At 51.0% G+C, this 16,290-nt stretch overlaps 2 protein-coding genes across 3 annotated transcripts; one reads left to right on the plus strand and one right to left on the minus strand.

Annotated features, from left to right (window-relative positions):
- Positions 1–40: 40 nt before the first annotated feature.
- On the minus strand, positions 41–1,481 carry POLR2I (RNA polymerase II subunit I). Its single transcript, XM_079907533.1, has 6 exons — positions 1,196–1,481; positions 1,063–1,117; positions 697–770; positions 535–609; positions 376–427; positions 41–144 (listed from the first exon to the last, which is right to left on the minus strand). The coding sequence occupies exons 1-6, from the start codon at positions 1,252–1,254 to the stop codon at positions 82–84; spliced, it is 378 nt and encodes a 125-aa protein (XP_079763659.1). The 5' UTR covers positions 1,255–1,481; the 3' UTR covers positions 41–81.
- A 231-nt stretch (positions 1,482–1,712) lies between these two features.
- TBCB (tubulin folding cofactor B) lies at positions 1,713–9,984 on the plus strand (the record flags this gene model as incomplete). Of its 2 annotated transcripts, XM_079907531.1 has the most annotated exons (7): positions 1,713–1,796; positions 1,895–2,019; positions 2,417–2,560; positions 5,909–6,005; positions 6,741–6,932; positions 9,481–9,553; positions 9,709–9,984. In XM_079907531.1, the coding sequence occupies exons 2-7, from the start codon at positions 1,906–1,908 to the stop codon at positions 9,821–9,823; spliced, it is 735 nt and encodes a 244-aa protein (XP_079763657.1). In that variant the 5' UTR covers positions 1,713–1,796; positions 1,895–1,905. The 2 variants fall into 2 exon arrangements, with proteins under 2 accessions (XP_079763657.1, XP_079763658.1); XM_079907532.1 differs by lacking the exons at positions 1,713–1,796; positions 9,709–9,984 and having other exon boundaries at positions 1,821–2,019; positions 6,741–6,883; positions 9,481–9,537.
- Positions 9,985–16,290: the final 6,306 nt, after the last annotated feature.

Genomic DNA, 16,290 nt, shown 5'->3' on the forward strand with positions numbered 1-16,290 from the left:
GTGTCCAACCCGTGAGAGGGAAATAAACAGAGGAAAGGCACGCATAGAACACAGCATTTATTACACAAGGGGGAGAGTGGTTCACTCGGTCCAGCGGTGGCCGCAGTGTGGGGCTGTGCACACGTAATACAAGCGCATGGCATCCTGGCAGAAAGGATGTACGGTTAGGAAGGGTCTGGATCCACAGGGCTGGGTACAACACGAACCTCCATCCAGAGAAGCCTCACCCCAAAAGAACAGACTAGGGGGCTTTCCCCACTACTAAAGGTCCAGCTCGAGATGCCTGGAAGGGCAGGATCTCCCCAATATTGGTACCCCCACCCCTGGGAAGGACCAGGCCCAGGTCACTCCGAAAGCCTTGCTCTCACCACTCACCTCGGCCCGGGCACTGTGTGACTGGAAGAACACCGCCTCCTTGTGGCCGCACCTGAGGGGACAGTCAGCCACTCAGAGTCTGCCATACCCTTCCCTCCTCCCTTCTCCGTCCGGTGAGGATGAGCCACCTTCCCTCCCCACTACCAGCTGCGCGCTCACTTTTGGCAAGGGTGGTCTTCGGTCCGCGGCAACGTGGGGTCCTGGGACACGTCAGCGATGATCTGGGTCAGTTCGCTGAGGGAATAAAGGGTGAATAAGTATGCTTAGACCGGGCCTCCCAAGCCAACAACCCCGTCTCCGAGTTCGGGCCCTGCCACTCACTCCACTTCGTGCGTGATTTTGTTGACGTAGATGCAGCTGTTGTCGGCTTCCTGCTGGTAATCACAATTCCGGCACTGCGAGAGGGCGAGAGTGGCGGGAAGGGGGTCACAGAGAGATCCCCGATGGGACTGGGAGGGCATGGCCTTCCCCCGAGGAGATGACTAGGGGATGGAGTCTTGAGGTTGGGATCATTGGGTGTAATCGAGAATCACCTCGCGGATGGGCAAGACGAGAAAGTCGGGTTCACTAGGGGGACAGTTGGGAGGGTAGACCAGGACGGGGCGGCACTGGGAGTAGGGCCGGGCCACGTTGGGAACCTGTGGGCCGGTCACGGAACACCGGGGCGCCCGGCTGGCTCGCGCTCACCGCGTACAGCAGAATGCGGTTCTCCTTGTCCTCCTTGGGGTAAAGCATGTTGTTACTGTGGGGAGGGGGGAGGTCTGAGGTCAGTACTGGGGCCACTACTTGCTCCCCTTCCACAGTGCTGGCCGGGTCTCACCATTCCTGGCAGAATCGAATACCCACGAAGCCCGGCTCGTAGGTCCCATCGGGTTCCATGGCGACTCACTGCCCGCCTAGCCTTCAGCGCTTGCTCAGCCGCGCGACAGGTCGCGGGAAGGGTCAGATCTCTTAGCTTCGCCAAAAGAGGGGAGGAGCTGCGCACATGTAATGGCTCCCAGTGGCTTTGTGCTGGCTGATAGGAGGTTTGATTAATTACTTGCTTCAATCTTTTGATAGCCTAGAATATGGCTTCCAACTTCTGGGCCTTTCTTCCTCAGTTTACAGAATAGTGTGGTACGAGAACTGGGAAAAATGATGCGTCACGTAACCCGCAAAGTGCTGAGTGTAAATGGAGAGGCCTTGGCTCTTTGCAGGTTGAAGGCCAGTGCACATGCGCGGACAGGGGTACCTCTTGCCAGTCCTTCCTCTCGGCTTCAGTCTTCGCCCGCCAGGCCGTTTCCCGTGACGCTATTGGAAGAACTGTGCACCGTGAGAGACTTCTCAGGATTGGCTGGGCCTACCCAGGACTTCTTCCTGGCGGCGGCGAAGAGACGCGGCGATTGGCGGACCCCCCTTGCGGGAGGGCGTGGATTGGCCAGGTCCGGGAGCAGGGGGAGGGGCTGATATCCCAGAAGCGGCGGCGGCGGCGGCTGCGGAGCCGGTGTGAGGCGGCTGACTGGGTTGCTGGACCCCGCAGGGCGCGGCGAGATGGAGGTGACGGGGTTGTCGGCGCCTACAGTGAACATTTTCATCAGCAGCTCACTCAACAGTTTTCGCTCCCAGAAGCGGTACAGTCGCAGCCTCACCATAGCTGAGTTCAAGGTGTGGCCGTGGGGGCGGGGTCCTGATGGGCGGGGCTAGTGTTGAGGGGGCGGGGTTAAGAAGAAATGGAGGGTCTTCTCCGCGCAGGGAAGGGGCCAGAGATAAGCCGAGGTTGCAGAGGTTCTGGACTGGACCTCAGCGGGGCGGGGCCAGAGGGAACCTGAGGTTCCAGAGAATGGGTGCGGGGCCAGAGAAAAAAAGAGGTTGCAGGGAGTGGGGGCAAGACCAGAGGAGGTGGGGCCAGGGATAACCAGGTGGGTCCTAAATGGTAGGTCTCTTGGAGGAGCGAGGGATGGGTGATGGTTATTGATACAAAGGGCGGAGCCTCAGGGCAGAGAGTGGGGCCACTGACAGCCTTCCACCTCGTCCCCGCCTCCCCATCTTGTATTCCCCACAGTGTAAACTACAGCTGGTTGTGGGCAGCCCTGCTTCTTGCATGGAATTGGAGCTGTATGGACCTGACGACAAGTTCTACAGCAAGCTGGATCAGGAGGATGCACTGCTGGGCTCTTACCCCGTAGATGACGGCTGTCGCATCCATGTGAGGCCTCCCTACCTGGGATCCCTCCTCTCCGTTCATTTATTTATTCAATAGATGCTTGATGTGCTTTGCGCTGTGTGATAACCAAAATAGGCCCTAACCGCATGGAGCTCCCAGTCCAGCAGTGCGAGAGACAGACCCATCACCAGACATTGGCAGCCAGATTGGTCTGGACTGGGCTGAGAAAAGCCTAGGGGACTGGAGGCCTCCAGAAGAGGTGCCTGACCCCACCTCGGGGTATCAGAAGGGACTTCCTGAAGTTAGGGATGCCTGAGTTGAGATCTGAAGGATGACCTAAGAGAAGAGGCGGGAGGGGCATTCTAGGCAGAGGGAACAGAGTGTGAGGTGGGTCAGGGTGAGCAAAGAGGCTCACATATTGGGAGAAGCCAGAACACAGAGGACCTCTGCATGCATCAGCTCACATCATCCTCTCTGTCCTCAGTCTTCCCCGCACCCCCAAAACTCTGCAGACGTCCTAGCATCCCAGGTGAACTTTGCATGTACTGTTCTCTGTGCCTGAATGTTTCTTTTTTCTATGCCCACATGGCTCACTCCTTCCTTCCAGTCTTTACTTAAATGTCACCTTCCGGGTGTGAGGGCTTCATTGCCCTCAGTATAAAATTTAAACCTCCTCCCTTTCCCACTTTCTTTGATTTTTGTCCTTCTCACTAATCACCTGTGGCATACTGTGTATTTTTCTCCAATACCTGGAACAGTGCCTGGCACAGAGAGGATGCTCAGTGAAACATTGTTGAATGATGAGTTGAATGCATAAAATAATACTTGGAAAATGGCATAATTAACCCTATTTTGCGGAAGAGAAAACTTAGTTTCAGTATGGAATTTACTTTCCTGAGGAGAGACATAGCTAGAATTTTTACTTCAGTCTGCATGGCTCCAGAAGTTAGTGTACCCAGAGAACTGGGTCTTTTTTGTCTCTTTCAATTATTCATAACTGTTCACTGAGCATCCACATTATGCCAGGGATATAGCTGTGAATCAAGTCTGAGAAGGTCTGTGTTTTAGCTCTGTCCAGTGAGTGCGGTAGGCGTTAGCTAAATATTCACAGGAACAAACGTAAAGGGTCAGTGAGATGAGGGCCATGCAGGAGGAGATCACAGAGCTGGGAGATCCTATACTGGGGAGCCTGACCCATCAATGAGATCCAGGAGGACTTCCTGGAGGAGGTGCTGCCTGAACAGAGACCTGAAGTTAACTGAAGAAGGGGAAAGCGTGCTTCAGGAGGAGGGCACAACATGTGCAAACACTCTGAGGTGGGAGGGAGCAGAGTGGGGTACAGGGGCTGAAGAGTGACCTGTCCTGTTTTGGTGGGAAGTGGAAGCCAGGGGAGGACTCTGAGCCAGGAGGGTCCTGGTCTGACTCAGGTGTTCACAGTCTCCCTCTGATTGCATGTGGGGAACAGACAGTGGAGGAGAGAGGAGTAGGGAGACCAAGGAGGAGACTGCTTCCATAGTCCAGTTGAGGTTAGGGGTCCTGGACCATTGTGGGAGCAGGTCGGGACTGTGCTGAGCCCATAGGACTGACTTTGGACTGACCTCGGCAGTCTCAGCCTTGGGATGCTGGGGGGTCAGGCAGGGCAGTGGCGTCCTCAAACAGGAGGGTTTCACACATGGATTCAGGTATAGACAGGGTGCTGACTTCTGAGGCCATACAAGGAAAGTTTCCCAGAGGTGGAGCCTCTGGAGAATTTGTAGTTTTTCTAAAATTCTTTTTCTGTTTATAAATATCACCCATATTTCTTTTCTTTAAATTTATTTATTTATTTTTGTCTGCGTTGGGTCTTCGTTGCTGCACGCGGCTTTCTCTAGTTATGGCGAGCGGGGGGCTACTCTTTGTTGCAGTGAGCAGGCTTATTGTGGTGGTTTCTCTTGTTGCGGAGCACAGGCTCTAGACGCGCGGGCTTCAGTAGTTGTGGCTCGTGTGCTCTAGAGCACAGGCTCAGTAGTTGTGGTGCACAGGCTTAGTTGCCCTGCGGCATGTGGGATCTTCCCGGACCAGGGCTCAAACCCGTGTCCCCTGCATTGGCAGGCAGATTCTTAACCCCTGTGCCACCAGGGAAGCCCTCACACATATTTCTTGCAACAACGAATGACAGCAACCTCAGACTTAGAAAAACCTCTGATATAGAAAGTGGAGATTCTTAGTGATCGTTAGCCAGAAATAAGGGCCGTTTCAGTTTTGCCTAGTGACTCAGGCCAAACGCTTTAGGGTGTTCCTCACCCTTGTCTTTCCCTCACACCCACATCTAATCTGTCCGCAGATCCGTGGGCTCCACCCACAAAAATCTATCCAGAATCCAGATTCTCCTCCCTCACTGCCCCCACCCTGGCCCAGCCTCCATCTTCTCCCTCCTGGACCATCACACAAGCCGTCTCCCTGCTCCCATCCCTGTGCCCCTCCATCTGCTTCCCACACTCAGCTGAGGGAGCGTGTAAACACTTGTGTCAGATCAGAGCCTTCCTGGCTGAGCCCTTCCCTGGCTGCATCTCATTCTAGGTAAAAGCCAAAGTCTGCAGTGATCTATTGTGTCTCCCACTCTCCCCCTGGCTCACTCCACTGCCGCCGTGCTGGCCCTGCTGTTTCTCAAAGGAGCTAAAGACATTTCTACATCTGGGACTTTGTGCTTGTTCCTTCAGGCCTGTCTCAGACATCCCCTCCTTCCAGAAGCCTCTTTGTTGTATTTGTCTGCATAGAACCTTGTCGTCATCTGGTGTTTAATACCCATCTCTGTGCATTTGTTTCTGGTTGGCCTCCCAGCAGAATGAGCACTCCTTGAGGGCAGGGATTGATCTATTTTTGTACCGTGTCCCTAGTACCCAGCACGGGGCCCAGCTGGGTGCCTTGGAGGAGCTCATCAGGTGATGAGTGAATAAATGTTGGGGGTGGTACAGAAGAGATGCACCAGGATCTGGAAGTTGGGGTCAGCCTAGGAGGGTCCCAGAGGTCCAGAGAGGATAGACACACTGCCCGGAGGGTTCATGAGCAAGGCCCGAGCTCTGCCCTTCGGTTCCAGTGTCCTGGGGCCATCAGTGATGTGGATGTCAGTATGTAGGGGTCATCTGGAAGCAGATGCAGCCTCCAGGGCCTTGGATGGGTGGTAGAGAGGGAGATGGCCATTGTAGACACCTGCTCTCACCCCTTCGGCTGGGCTCAGGGCAGGCAAGAAGGCTGGGGTAAAGGTGAGGGTAGAGTAATGTGGTTTTTCCGAGACAGGAGAGACTTAAATCTACGGAACGCTCCAACGTGCAGCCACACTCGCCCCCCGCAGCATCCCAGGCCTCTCTGCCCAGACCCTGATCCCCACTGACCTCCCTCCCCTCACTACAGGTCATTGACCACAGCGGTGCCCGTCTTGGAGAGTATGAGGACATGTCCAAGGTGGAGAAATACGAGATCTCACAAGAAGCCTACGACCAGAGGCAAAGTACGGGGTGCACAAGGAGGGGTGGGGGCTAGGGGAGGGGGTGGGGAGCAGACAGGATAGACGGGGACACTGAGGGCGAGTCGGTGGTGTGGGCAGTGGGGCAGGCAAGCATGGGGGAGTGGAGGGGGCGGGGTGAGGTTGGCGTGGGGACAGACGGCTCATGGGAGAACAGTCAGGGGTGGACGGGCATGAGGTGTGAATGGAGGCTGGGGGGTGTGGCCGAGTGCAGGCAGGCAGACAGGGCCATGAGAAAGTAGAGGGGGCCTGAGAGGAAGGTCTGGGGTGTGTATGTGGGGTCAGATAGGGGAGCGGTCAGGGTCACGCTGGGGGCACGGTGTAGGGGACAGAGCATGGTAGAATACGTGGAACCGACAGGACAATGGGGTGCGGGCATGTGGGGACAGGTGAGAATGTGTGGTGGGGAAGATGAAGGTTTCCGAGCCTGGGTGGAGGCAAGCATGATACTGAAGGGACGGGAGGATGGGGTGCCGCGAAAGACTGCAAGCAGGCACCTTCCTTTTAGTTTCGGGATTGTGGGGAGGCCCAGGGGTCCTGGGGAGAGGCCAGGGCTGTGGTGGGAGACTTGGGGGGCTTGGGTGACAGCCCTTCAACACCCAGCATGGAAGCGTTTCCCTCGGAGTGTTGGCCCCGTGCGGGTGGCAGATTATCTCGTTAGGCCAGAGGTCTCCCAGGTGGTCTCCCATGTCTGACCCTCACCCCCTACCCCACCCACAGACTCAGTCCGCTCCTTCCTGAAGCGCAACAAGCTAGGTCGATACAGTGAAGAAGAGCGGGCACAGCAGGAGGCCGAGAGCTCCCAGCGCCTTACTGAGGAGGAGGCCCAGGCCAGTGCCATCCCCGTGGGCAGCCGCTGTGAGGTGCAGGCGCCTGGGCAGCCCCCTCGCCGGGGCACCGTCATGTATGTAGGTACGTGGCTCACCGGGGCCTCGTGTCCTGCCTTGAGGTGGGCAGTGCTGGGGACCCAGCCCTCAAGGGGATCTCAGTCCAGGAAGGGAGACGGACCCAGGGGCTAACTCTGACAGCCTGGTATGTTCACGGCAGGGAAGTGGGAAGCAGAGGCCACATGACCTGAATTGTGATGGAGGAAGTGGAGGCCAGAGGGATCAATTCTGAGGTGAAAGCCTGGGGGCACAGTGGTCAGAGCTGAGATGGGGAAACAGGCAGAATTATTAGGCCTGTGATAGGGGAAGCACAGACCGAAGTGATCAGGGCACACCCGGGCCATGGGCAAGGCTGGACTGTGCTGGGCCTCGGAGACAGGAGAGAGCAGTGTGGGGTTTTTTTTGGTTTTTTAATAACAGTTTTATTAAGATAAAACTTATATACCATAAAATTCACCCATTTAGGGAACTCCCTGGCGGTCCAGTGGTTAGGACTCCACACTATCACTGCCAAGGGCCCACATTCAGTCTCTGGTTGGGGAACTAAGATCCTCCTAGCTGCGCCACACAGCCAAAAAAAAAAATCACCCATTTAAAGAGTATCATTCATTAGCTTTTAGTTCACAGGAATCGTGCAACCGTCACCAGAGTCAGTTTTACATTTTCATCACCCTAAAAGGAAACGCTATAACCATTAGCAGCTACTCCCCATTTCTGAAACCCCAGCGCCCCCAGTCCACATAGCTGGCTACTAATCTATGTTATGTCTCTATAGACTTGCCTATTCTGGAAGTTTCATTTAAATGGAGTCATATAATACGTGGTCTTTTGAGACTGGCTTCTTTCACTAGAACCATAATTTCAAGGATCATCCATGTTGTAGTATGCGGCAGTATTTCATTTCTTTTTATTACCAGATAATATTGCATTGTATGCAACACCACATTTTATTTATTCATTCATCAGTTGAAGAACATTTGGCTCCTTCCCACTTTTTGGCTATTACAAATAACGTTGCTTTGAGTATCCTTGTTTAAGTTTTTGTGCGGACATGTGTTTTTATTTCTTTGTACCTAGGAGTGGAATTGCTGGGTCACAGAGTAACTCTTTCACTTTTTGAGGAGCTGCCACACTGTTTCCACAATGGCTGCACCATTTTACATTCCCACCAGCGATGAATGAGGGCTCCAGTTAATCCACGCCCTCATCAGCACTTACTATTACCTGTCTTTTTGATTACGGTCATTCTAATGGGTATGAAGTGGTAGAGCATTATGGTTTTGATTTGCGTTTCTGTGATGGCCAATGATATTGAGCCTCTTTTCAGGTGCTTAACAGCCATTTGTAGATCTTCTTTAGAGAGATGGCTTATTCAGATCTTTTGCCCAGTTTTTAATTGGGTGGTTTGTCTTTTTGTTGTTGATTGGTGTGTTAGGGCTGCCATATCAAAGTACCACACACCAGGTGGCTTAAAAAACAGAAATTTGTTTCTCACAGTTCTGGAAGCGGGAAGTCTAAGATTAAGGCTTTGGCAGGTTTGATTTCTTCTTAGGCCTCTCTCCTTGGCTTGCACATGGCCACCCTCTCTGTGTGTCCTCACATGGTCTTTCCTCTGTGGGCTAGCGCATCCCTGGAGTCTTTGTCCAGATAACCTCTTATGAGGATGTCAGTCAGCCTGGATTAGATCCCACCCTAACGGCCTTATTTTAACTTAGTTATCTCTTTAAAGGCCCTGTCTCCAAATACAGTCACATTCTCAGCTACTGAGGGTTAGGGCTTCAACATGTGAACTTGCGGGGGACACGGTACAGCCCATAACAAGTTGTAAGAGTCCTTTATGTATTCTAGATACAATTCCTTTATCAGATATATGATCTGCAAATATTTTCTCCCATTCTGTGGGTTGGTTGTCTTTTTACAGTCTTGATAGTGTCCTTTGAAGCACAAACATTTTTGGTTTTTATGAAGTCCAATTTTTTTTTCTTTTTTTGCTTATGCATGTGGCATTATATGTAAGAGGTCAATGCCTAATAGAAGGTCACAAAGATTTAAACCTGTGTTTTCTTCTAAGGGTGTTATAGTGTTACATATTACATTTAGGTCTTTGACCCATTTTGAGTTAATTTTGGGTTATGGTGTGAGGTAGGAGTTCAACTTCATTCTCTTGCATGTGGATATCTAGTTGACCCAATACGATTTGTTGGAAAGACTGTTCTCTCCTCATTGGACTGTCTTGGCACCCTTGTCAGAAATCATTTGGCCATAAGCAGTGTGGGTTTTATGCTGAGCAAGACGGGCAGTTTTTGAGGAATTTGGGACAAGGCAGTGGTGCTGTTTCCCTTTGATTTTTACAGAGCCCCCTTTGGCTGGGGGTGTTGATTGAATGGGGGTCAGGGTAGGAACAGGGAGACCAGTGAAGGGGGCTACCATATTGATGTGGGCAGGAGGTGGTGGTTGTCCTGGGTGGTAGCAAGGAGTGGTTTTTGCCAGGACAGGCTTTATACTCAGTGGGCAGGTGCGAATCTGGGGTGAACTGCCTAAGGAGGTTTCATTGGGATTTCTCCCCTGGGCAGGACTTACAGATTTCAAGCCTGGCTACTGGATCGGTGTCCGCTATGATGAGCCGCTAGGGAAAAACGATGGCAGGTAGAGATCCCCCGTGTAGCGTCTGTGTGTGTGCCTCTGTGCGCGTATGTGTGCATTTATGTGTAAGTGCATACATGTACTACTGGGGGAGCCCAGCCATGCTGGCATCTGGAGTAGGGGCCCTCTGACACTGCCTTCCCCATCATGCCCTGCAGTGTGAATGGGAAACGCTACTTTGAATGCCAGGCCAAGTACGGCGCCTTCGTCAAGCCATCCGTTGTGACAGTGGGGGACTTCCCCGAGGAGGACTACGGTTTGGACGAGATGTGATGCCCAAGGAAGGGCACCCCCCTGCTCCAGCTAACTCACCTATTGCCCTTCCCTGTGTGTGTCCATGGCCCTTTCCCCATGACCCCATTTTTATTTTATTCACTTGACCCTCGCCATTGACTTTTGAGACACATGTATTAAATTTGCCGGAAACCTGGGAAGTGTTTGGAAGACTCAATGATTATGGGGGGGCTGGGGACAGCTGGGTAGGGGAGGGGAGGGAGAGGGGATACCCCTTGTTTTTTTTCAATTTTTTTAATTTTTTTTATTTTTTGCGGTATGTGGGCCTCTCACTGTTGTGGCCTCTCCCATTGTGGAGCACAGGCTCCAGACGTGCAGGCTCAGGGGCCGCGGCTCACGGGCCCAGCCGCTCCGCTGCATGTGGGATCTTCCCGGACCGGGGCACGAACCCGCGTCCCCTGCATCGGCAGGCGGACTCTCAACCACTGCGCCACCAGGGAAGCCCTACCCCTTGTTTTTAAAGAGTATGTATATACAACTCAAAGCTTGTTCCTATTTCATTGGCCAGAATTCTGTCTCATGGCCACTTGTAGTTGCAAAGGTGGCTGGGAAATGTAGTTTTTATACTGGGTGGCCATTTCCTTGCCAAATATCAGAAGTTCCTCCAGCTACAGAAGCTGGGGAAAAGGGATATTGGGGTCAACAAGTAGTTCTACCACTGTCCCTGTGGGTGGGGGACCCGTTCACTTAATATTTAAAAGAAAAAAGAAATCTCAAGTCTTTAGAAGTAGCATGAGGCCCCTCACAGCATCGTAGAGCTGGGCAAAGAGGTCTGCGCCCTCAGATATGTGACGTGTGCATGCAGCCCAGGCATTCTAGGGAGGCTGTTCCACCATGTGTGTGTCTGCATGTGCAGTGACTCCTCATTAGCTCCTTGAAGGGATTCCTGATGGAATGACTATTTGGGAGGTTCTACTTAATTGTTAAAATGACTTTATTATAGCTTCTGGAGAAGAAGTTGGCACTGGTGGGAGCAACCGCAGTAAGCAGAATAAGGTTGAAATGCTTGAGAGCTGAAGGGGTCCTTGGGGAAGCTGCTCACGTGCACATACAGCCTGATGCATACATCCTCTCATGCCCACTGTAAGGTACGTGGACCCACTCAGATACACAGAACATGCACACACCTGGACTCATACTCAAACACCGGAAACACAGACACTAGAGGTCACATGTACAGAAATACAGTCAGTGCACAAAGATTCTGTCCCCCCGACACAGGGGAGCCACACTTACAGGATACGCTCAGATTCACATCAAACACCCATCTGGGATAGACATACACCTACACACACGCACACACACATATCAATGAAGTTGTTGATCTACAAAACAAAACTGGTTACTTTATAAAAGGACTCCAAGGCTTAGATCCCTTCCACATGAGGGAGTTGTCAGAGTGAGGAGCATTAGAGGGGGTGTCCCCAAATTCTCAACCAGAATCTACCAACCTTAGTTCAGCCAGAGCTCAGCAGAATTAGCTCAGCATTGAGGACCTGAGGCTCACTTTAAGATCAGGCCCAGTGTGCACCCCCATGTGATGAGGCCAAAGAATAAGGGCAGGAAGACGATCACATGCTCTCCTGGACACAGTGATCACCCAAAGTCATACCTCCAAGCTCCAAGCAAGGGTCACAGCATCAGTGTATAAGAGGATCTGTCAAGCTGCAGTGGAAGATCTAAGCACAGACTTCCAGGGTGTGCTTTAATGCCTTCCAGCTGTCAGCATGGAAGAAGCTGTACCCATCAGAACATGGGAAACATTAAAATTTTTGATGACAATGGAAGGGATCATGCTGGTAATTTCTAATTAGGAAACCTACACTTGCTGTGTGAAAGTCAACCACAGTTAGGGATTGGGGAGGCACATTTTACAGAATGACCTGGTGCTTAAGCTTTAAGGGGTCCAGAAAGGAAAGGGGACAGTAGTCAATGTGTTAAGGCAATACCAGCTGCTGTAACAAATATCCCCCTACACACACAGTCCGGTGCAGAGTTTCTGGTTGATTGACAGCAATCTCCATGATTCACACACCCAGACTCCATACTGGGGCTCCATCATCTTCATGTGCCTGGAATTATCTGCTTCCAGGTGGCAAATAGGAGAAGACAGTGTGGGGATGTTTCACCATTTTCTTTAAAAACATGTTCTACATGTTCCATTTCTGCTCATATTGTATTGATGAGTACGTGTCAGTCATGCAGCCACCCTAGATGCAGAGTGGGCTTTGGAACATACTCCTGGGCTGAGCAGCTCCCTCCCAGCCACTACTATGAAAATGGACCGTGGGTTTTGGCGGCTCCAGCATTGACCACCCTTTACCAGGTCCCCAGATCCATAACCTCAGGGGAAGCGGCAGGAAAGGGCCATGGGATCCACCAGGCCCATTAAATCCTCCTGTCCCCCAACCAGCTGCCTGTGCCTGACCTGCAGCATCCACCATGCTGCCCTTAATCCTCAGGTCAGTGCAGATGGAAGACACTGAATGTCCAGCACTCTTTCCCCACATTTTTTGAGTCCTCCCAATCCCCACTGTATGTCAGGCTTGATGCTGGAAACACACTCATGAAATGAACACAGTACTGGCTTGGGAGTTGAAGGCAGACAAACATAATTACCAAACATTTCTTCTTTTTTATCTTTTTTTTTTTTTGACTGTGATATTTCATTATGAATAAGGTTGCTGGCAGTAGGGGAAGGGAGAATAAAATCACTAAATTTGCCAGGTGGTGCTGGTACCAGGGAAGGGATGGGATGGAGGAGACTTGAATAGGAGTCATGTGAACAAACGGGGACTGGGCTTTGTAGGCTTGAAGTAATCCCTTCCGTGATTCATGGCTGATCAGAAACTTGATCCCAGTGCTAAATTTAGGCTGAATACCTTTGTCCTGGAACTGAGCTACATTGCTAACTCAATATGCTAATAGCCCACTTGAGTTCATTCACGTACCAGTTACAAACTTGGAATAATTCAGTAGGTTAACAGGTGGTGCAACCTTAGGAATAGCTAGACAGCCTAGGTTCAAACCCCAGCTGTGTCACCAGCTGGGCACTGGACAAGTCCTTCTCCCTGGGTTTCAGCCTCATTTCTTTCCGTTGCGGAGCACAGGCTCCGGACGCGCAGGCTCAGCAGCCATGGCTCACGGGCCCAGCCGCTCCGCGGCATGTGGGATCTTCCCGGACCGGGGCACGAACCCATGGCCCCTGCGTCGGCAGGCGGACTCTCAACCACTGCGCCACCAGGGAAGCCCTCAGCTTCATTTCTTAATTGAAGCCGATAATAGTACCTACCAAACGATTTTGTGAGCATTAAATGAGCTAGCACATGTAAAGCACTTAAATTCAGAGCCAGGCACGCAGGTAAGTGCTGTATAAGCCATAGGAATAAAAATGCTTATATACAGTCAACAGTTACAATGCTGGCTTCATTTAATCCTCGCAGTGGGCCCTGTCCCCAATTTCTTCACCGTTTTCACCTCCCCACCCCAACTTTCCTGGCCCAATTCTGGGGTCACCCTCCCCGAAAGGGGTTCCCAGGACAGCGCCCGCCTCCCAAGTCCCTGCAGGCTCTGCAACCCTAATCTCTGCACTGTCCCAGACTCGGGCAATAACCTCTCAGTCGCCACGTGGGGACAGCAGCGCACTGCTCCGCGCACCGTGCGCGCGGTGCATTGTGGGATGTAGTCTCGCTGGTATTGACAGGCGTCTCCCAACCTAACACGCAAACTACATTTCCCAGAAAAGCATGCGACACCCTCGGCCTAACCTTGCTCACGTCTGGAAGCGGAGGTCTTGCTCCCGCCCTGCGGCGCAGGGAATTGTGGGGTTTGGCTCCCTCGCGGAGGACGGGGCTGCGCAGGTGCGGGAGGCCTGCCGAGCCGGCCATGGTTTAATCAGAGAGCGAGAACAAATGTCTTCCCTCCCGCTTTCCTGCATCTCCACCGGTCACTCTCAAGGGTCTCGGTTAACTCTCAAGCTGGGTCAAGGAGCGCCCATCTTAAAGGAAAAAATATCCCTTTTCCCCTCTTACCTGTCACCCAACTTCAGTAATTGTCAGCATTTGGCCAATCATGTTCAGTTTTTCTGACCTCCCCCTATTTCTCCCGTAATTAAATCTCAGCAGAGACTTCCCTGGTGGTCCAGCGGGTAAGACTCCGCTGCCAATACAGGGGGCCAGGGTTCGATCCCTGGTTGGGGAACTAGATCCCGTAAGCGTGCCATAACTAAAAGATCCCGCATGTGGCAACTGCGACCCAGTGCAGCCTAAATAAATAATTAATAATTTAAAAAATCTCAGGCAACATATCACCTCATCCAGAAATGTGTTTCTATATGTGTCTCTAAAAGGTATGAGTTCTTTGTCACACCTAATTGCAATAATTCTTTAATATGATTTAATATATGGTCAGTGTTATTATATATGAAACAAAGTCCCCATTTGTTTCATAAATGTCTTTTTACTGTTGGCCTGTTCAAATCAGAATCCAAGTAGGGTTCAGGCAGTGCCTTTGGCTGATAGAGCTCTAAGTCTTCTATTCTACAACTTCCCTGTGGGATCTCCCACTGTCTGATTTGGCTGGTTGTACCCCCCTGATGTCCTTTAATATATTCCTCTATCCCAGTGTATCCTGCAAACTGGTAGATCCAAAAGCTGGGTCAGATCCAGGTTCAATTTTAGGATAAATACACTTTATGGGTGGTGGTGAGTTTTTGCATCAGGAGGCACATACTATCAGGTTCTCTCTTTTTGTGATGTTAAGATCCAATGTTGGATTTTGTGTTGTCGGCCTGATCCATCCCTTATAAAACCACAGCCAAACTTCAGAAAAGAGGTGTCTACATGGCCCTTACTGCAACCCTCTCCTAACTCCACAAAAACTAAACTCTTTCTATTGCTAAAGCCCTTCCTTGGGACTTCCCTGATGGCGCAGTGGTTAAGAATCCGCCTGGCAATACAGGGGACATGGATTTGAGCCCTGATCTGGGAAGATTCCACATTCCGCGGAGCAACTAAGCCATGCGCCACAGCTACTGAGCGTATGTGCCACAACTACTGAAGCCTGCGTGCCTTAGAGCCCATGCTCCACAACAAGAGAAGCCACCACAATGAGAAGCCTGCACACTGCAACGAAGAGTAGCCCCTGCTCACCACAATTAGAGAAAAGCCTGCACGCAGCAATGAAGACCCAACACAGCCATAAATAAATAAATAAATTTTTAAATAAATAAAAAATAAAGCCCTTCCTTGTTGCTAAACTCAAGAGGCAGCTCTTCACCTCAACTTACTGGTCCTGCAATGACAGCTGCCATTTAGATCTATGGTTCTCAAGCTTTTGTGTCTCAGGACTTCTTTACATTCTTAAAAATCGTTGAGGCCTCAAAGAGCTTTTGTTGGGCTTCCCTGGTGGCGCAGTGGTTGAGAATCTGCCTGCCAATGCAGGGGACACGGGTTCGAGCCCTGGTCTGGGAAGATCCCACATGCCGCGGAGCAACTGGGCCCGTGAGCCACAACTACTGAGCCTGCGTGTCTGGAGCTTGTGCTCCGCAACAAGAGAGGTCTCGACAGTGAGAGGCCCGCGCACCGCGATGAAGAGTGGCCCCCGCTCGCCGCAACTAGAGAAAGCCCACACACAGAAACGAAGACCCAACACAGCCAAAAATAAATAAATAAATAAATTTTTTTAAAAAAAGAGCTTTTGTTTATGAGGTTTATATCTGTAGCTATTTACCGCTTTGGAAATTAAAATGTTTAAACATTCTTTTAAAAGTAATAAACGATTACATGTTAACTATTAATTTTTTATAAAAAGTAACTTTTGAAAAAACTAGCAAGAAGAGTGGCATGGTTTTACATTTTGAAAATCTTTTTTAGGGAATTCCCTCGTGGTCCAGTGGTTTGCACTCCATGCTTTCACCGCCGAGGGCCAGGTGGGGGAAAAAAGATCCAGCAAGCCGCGCGCGGTCAAACAAACAAAACCTTTTTAACGTCAGGCTTAAGAGAAGATAGCTGGATTCTCATATCTGCTTTTGCATGCAAACTATTGAATATTATCATATAACCTCTGAAAACTCCTCTGTACACTCGTGACAGAATTCGAGTGGAAAAGGAAAAAAAGTATATTAGTATATAATAATAATAGTATTATTATGAAAGTAGTTTTAACTTCAAAGACCCCCTGAAAAGGTCTCAAGGACACCCAGGTGTACCCAGTGTTTGAAATATCCAGCCATTCCCCGTGACAATCCTGATTTCTGGCTTCCACACTGGGGTATCTGACAACACACAGCCCGCTTCTCTACTAGATCTGCCGTACCTGTCAGGACCTAACTGGGACACAGAAACCACTCCTATTCGAAAAAACAGGGACATTAACACATGGAGATGGTTATACAGCCGTTGGAGGAGCTGAGGGGCCAAACAGGAGCCAGTAAACCAATGGGAAAT

The sequence above is a fragment of the Stenella coeruleoalba genome (genome assembly GCF_951394435.1).
Source record: "Stenella coeruleoalba genome assembly, chromosome: 20".
In the NCBI taxonomy this organism is placed as follows: Eukaryota; Metazoa; Chordata; class Mammalia; order Artiodactyla; family Delphinidae; genus Stenella; species Stenella coeruleoalba.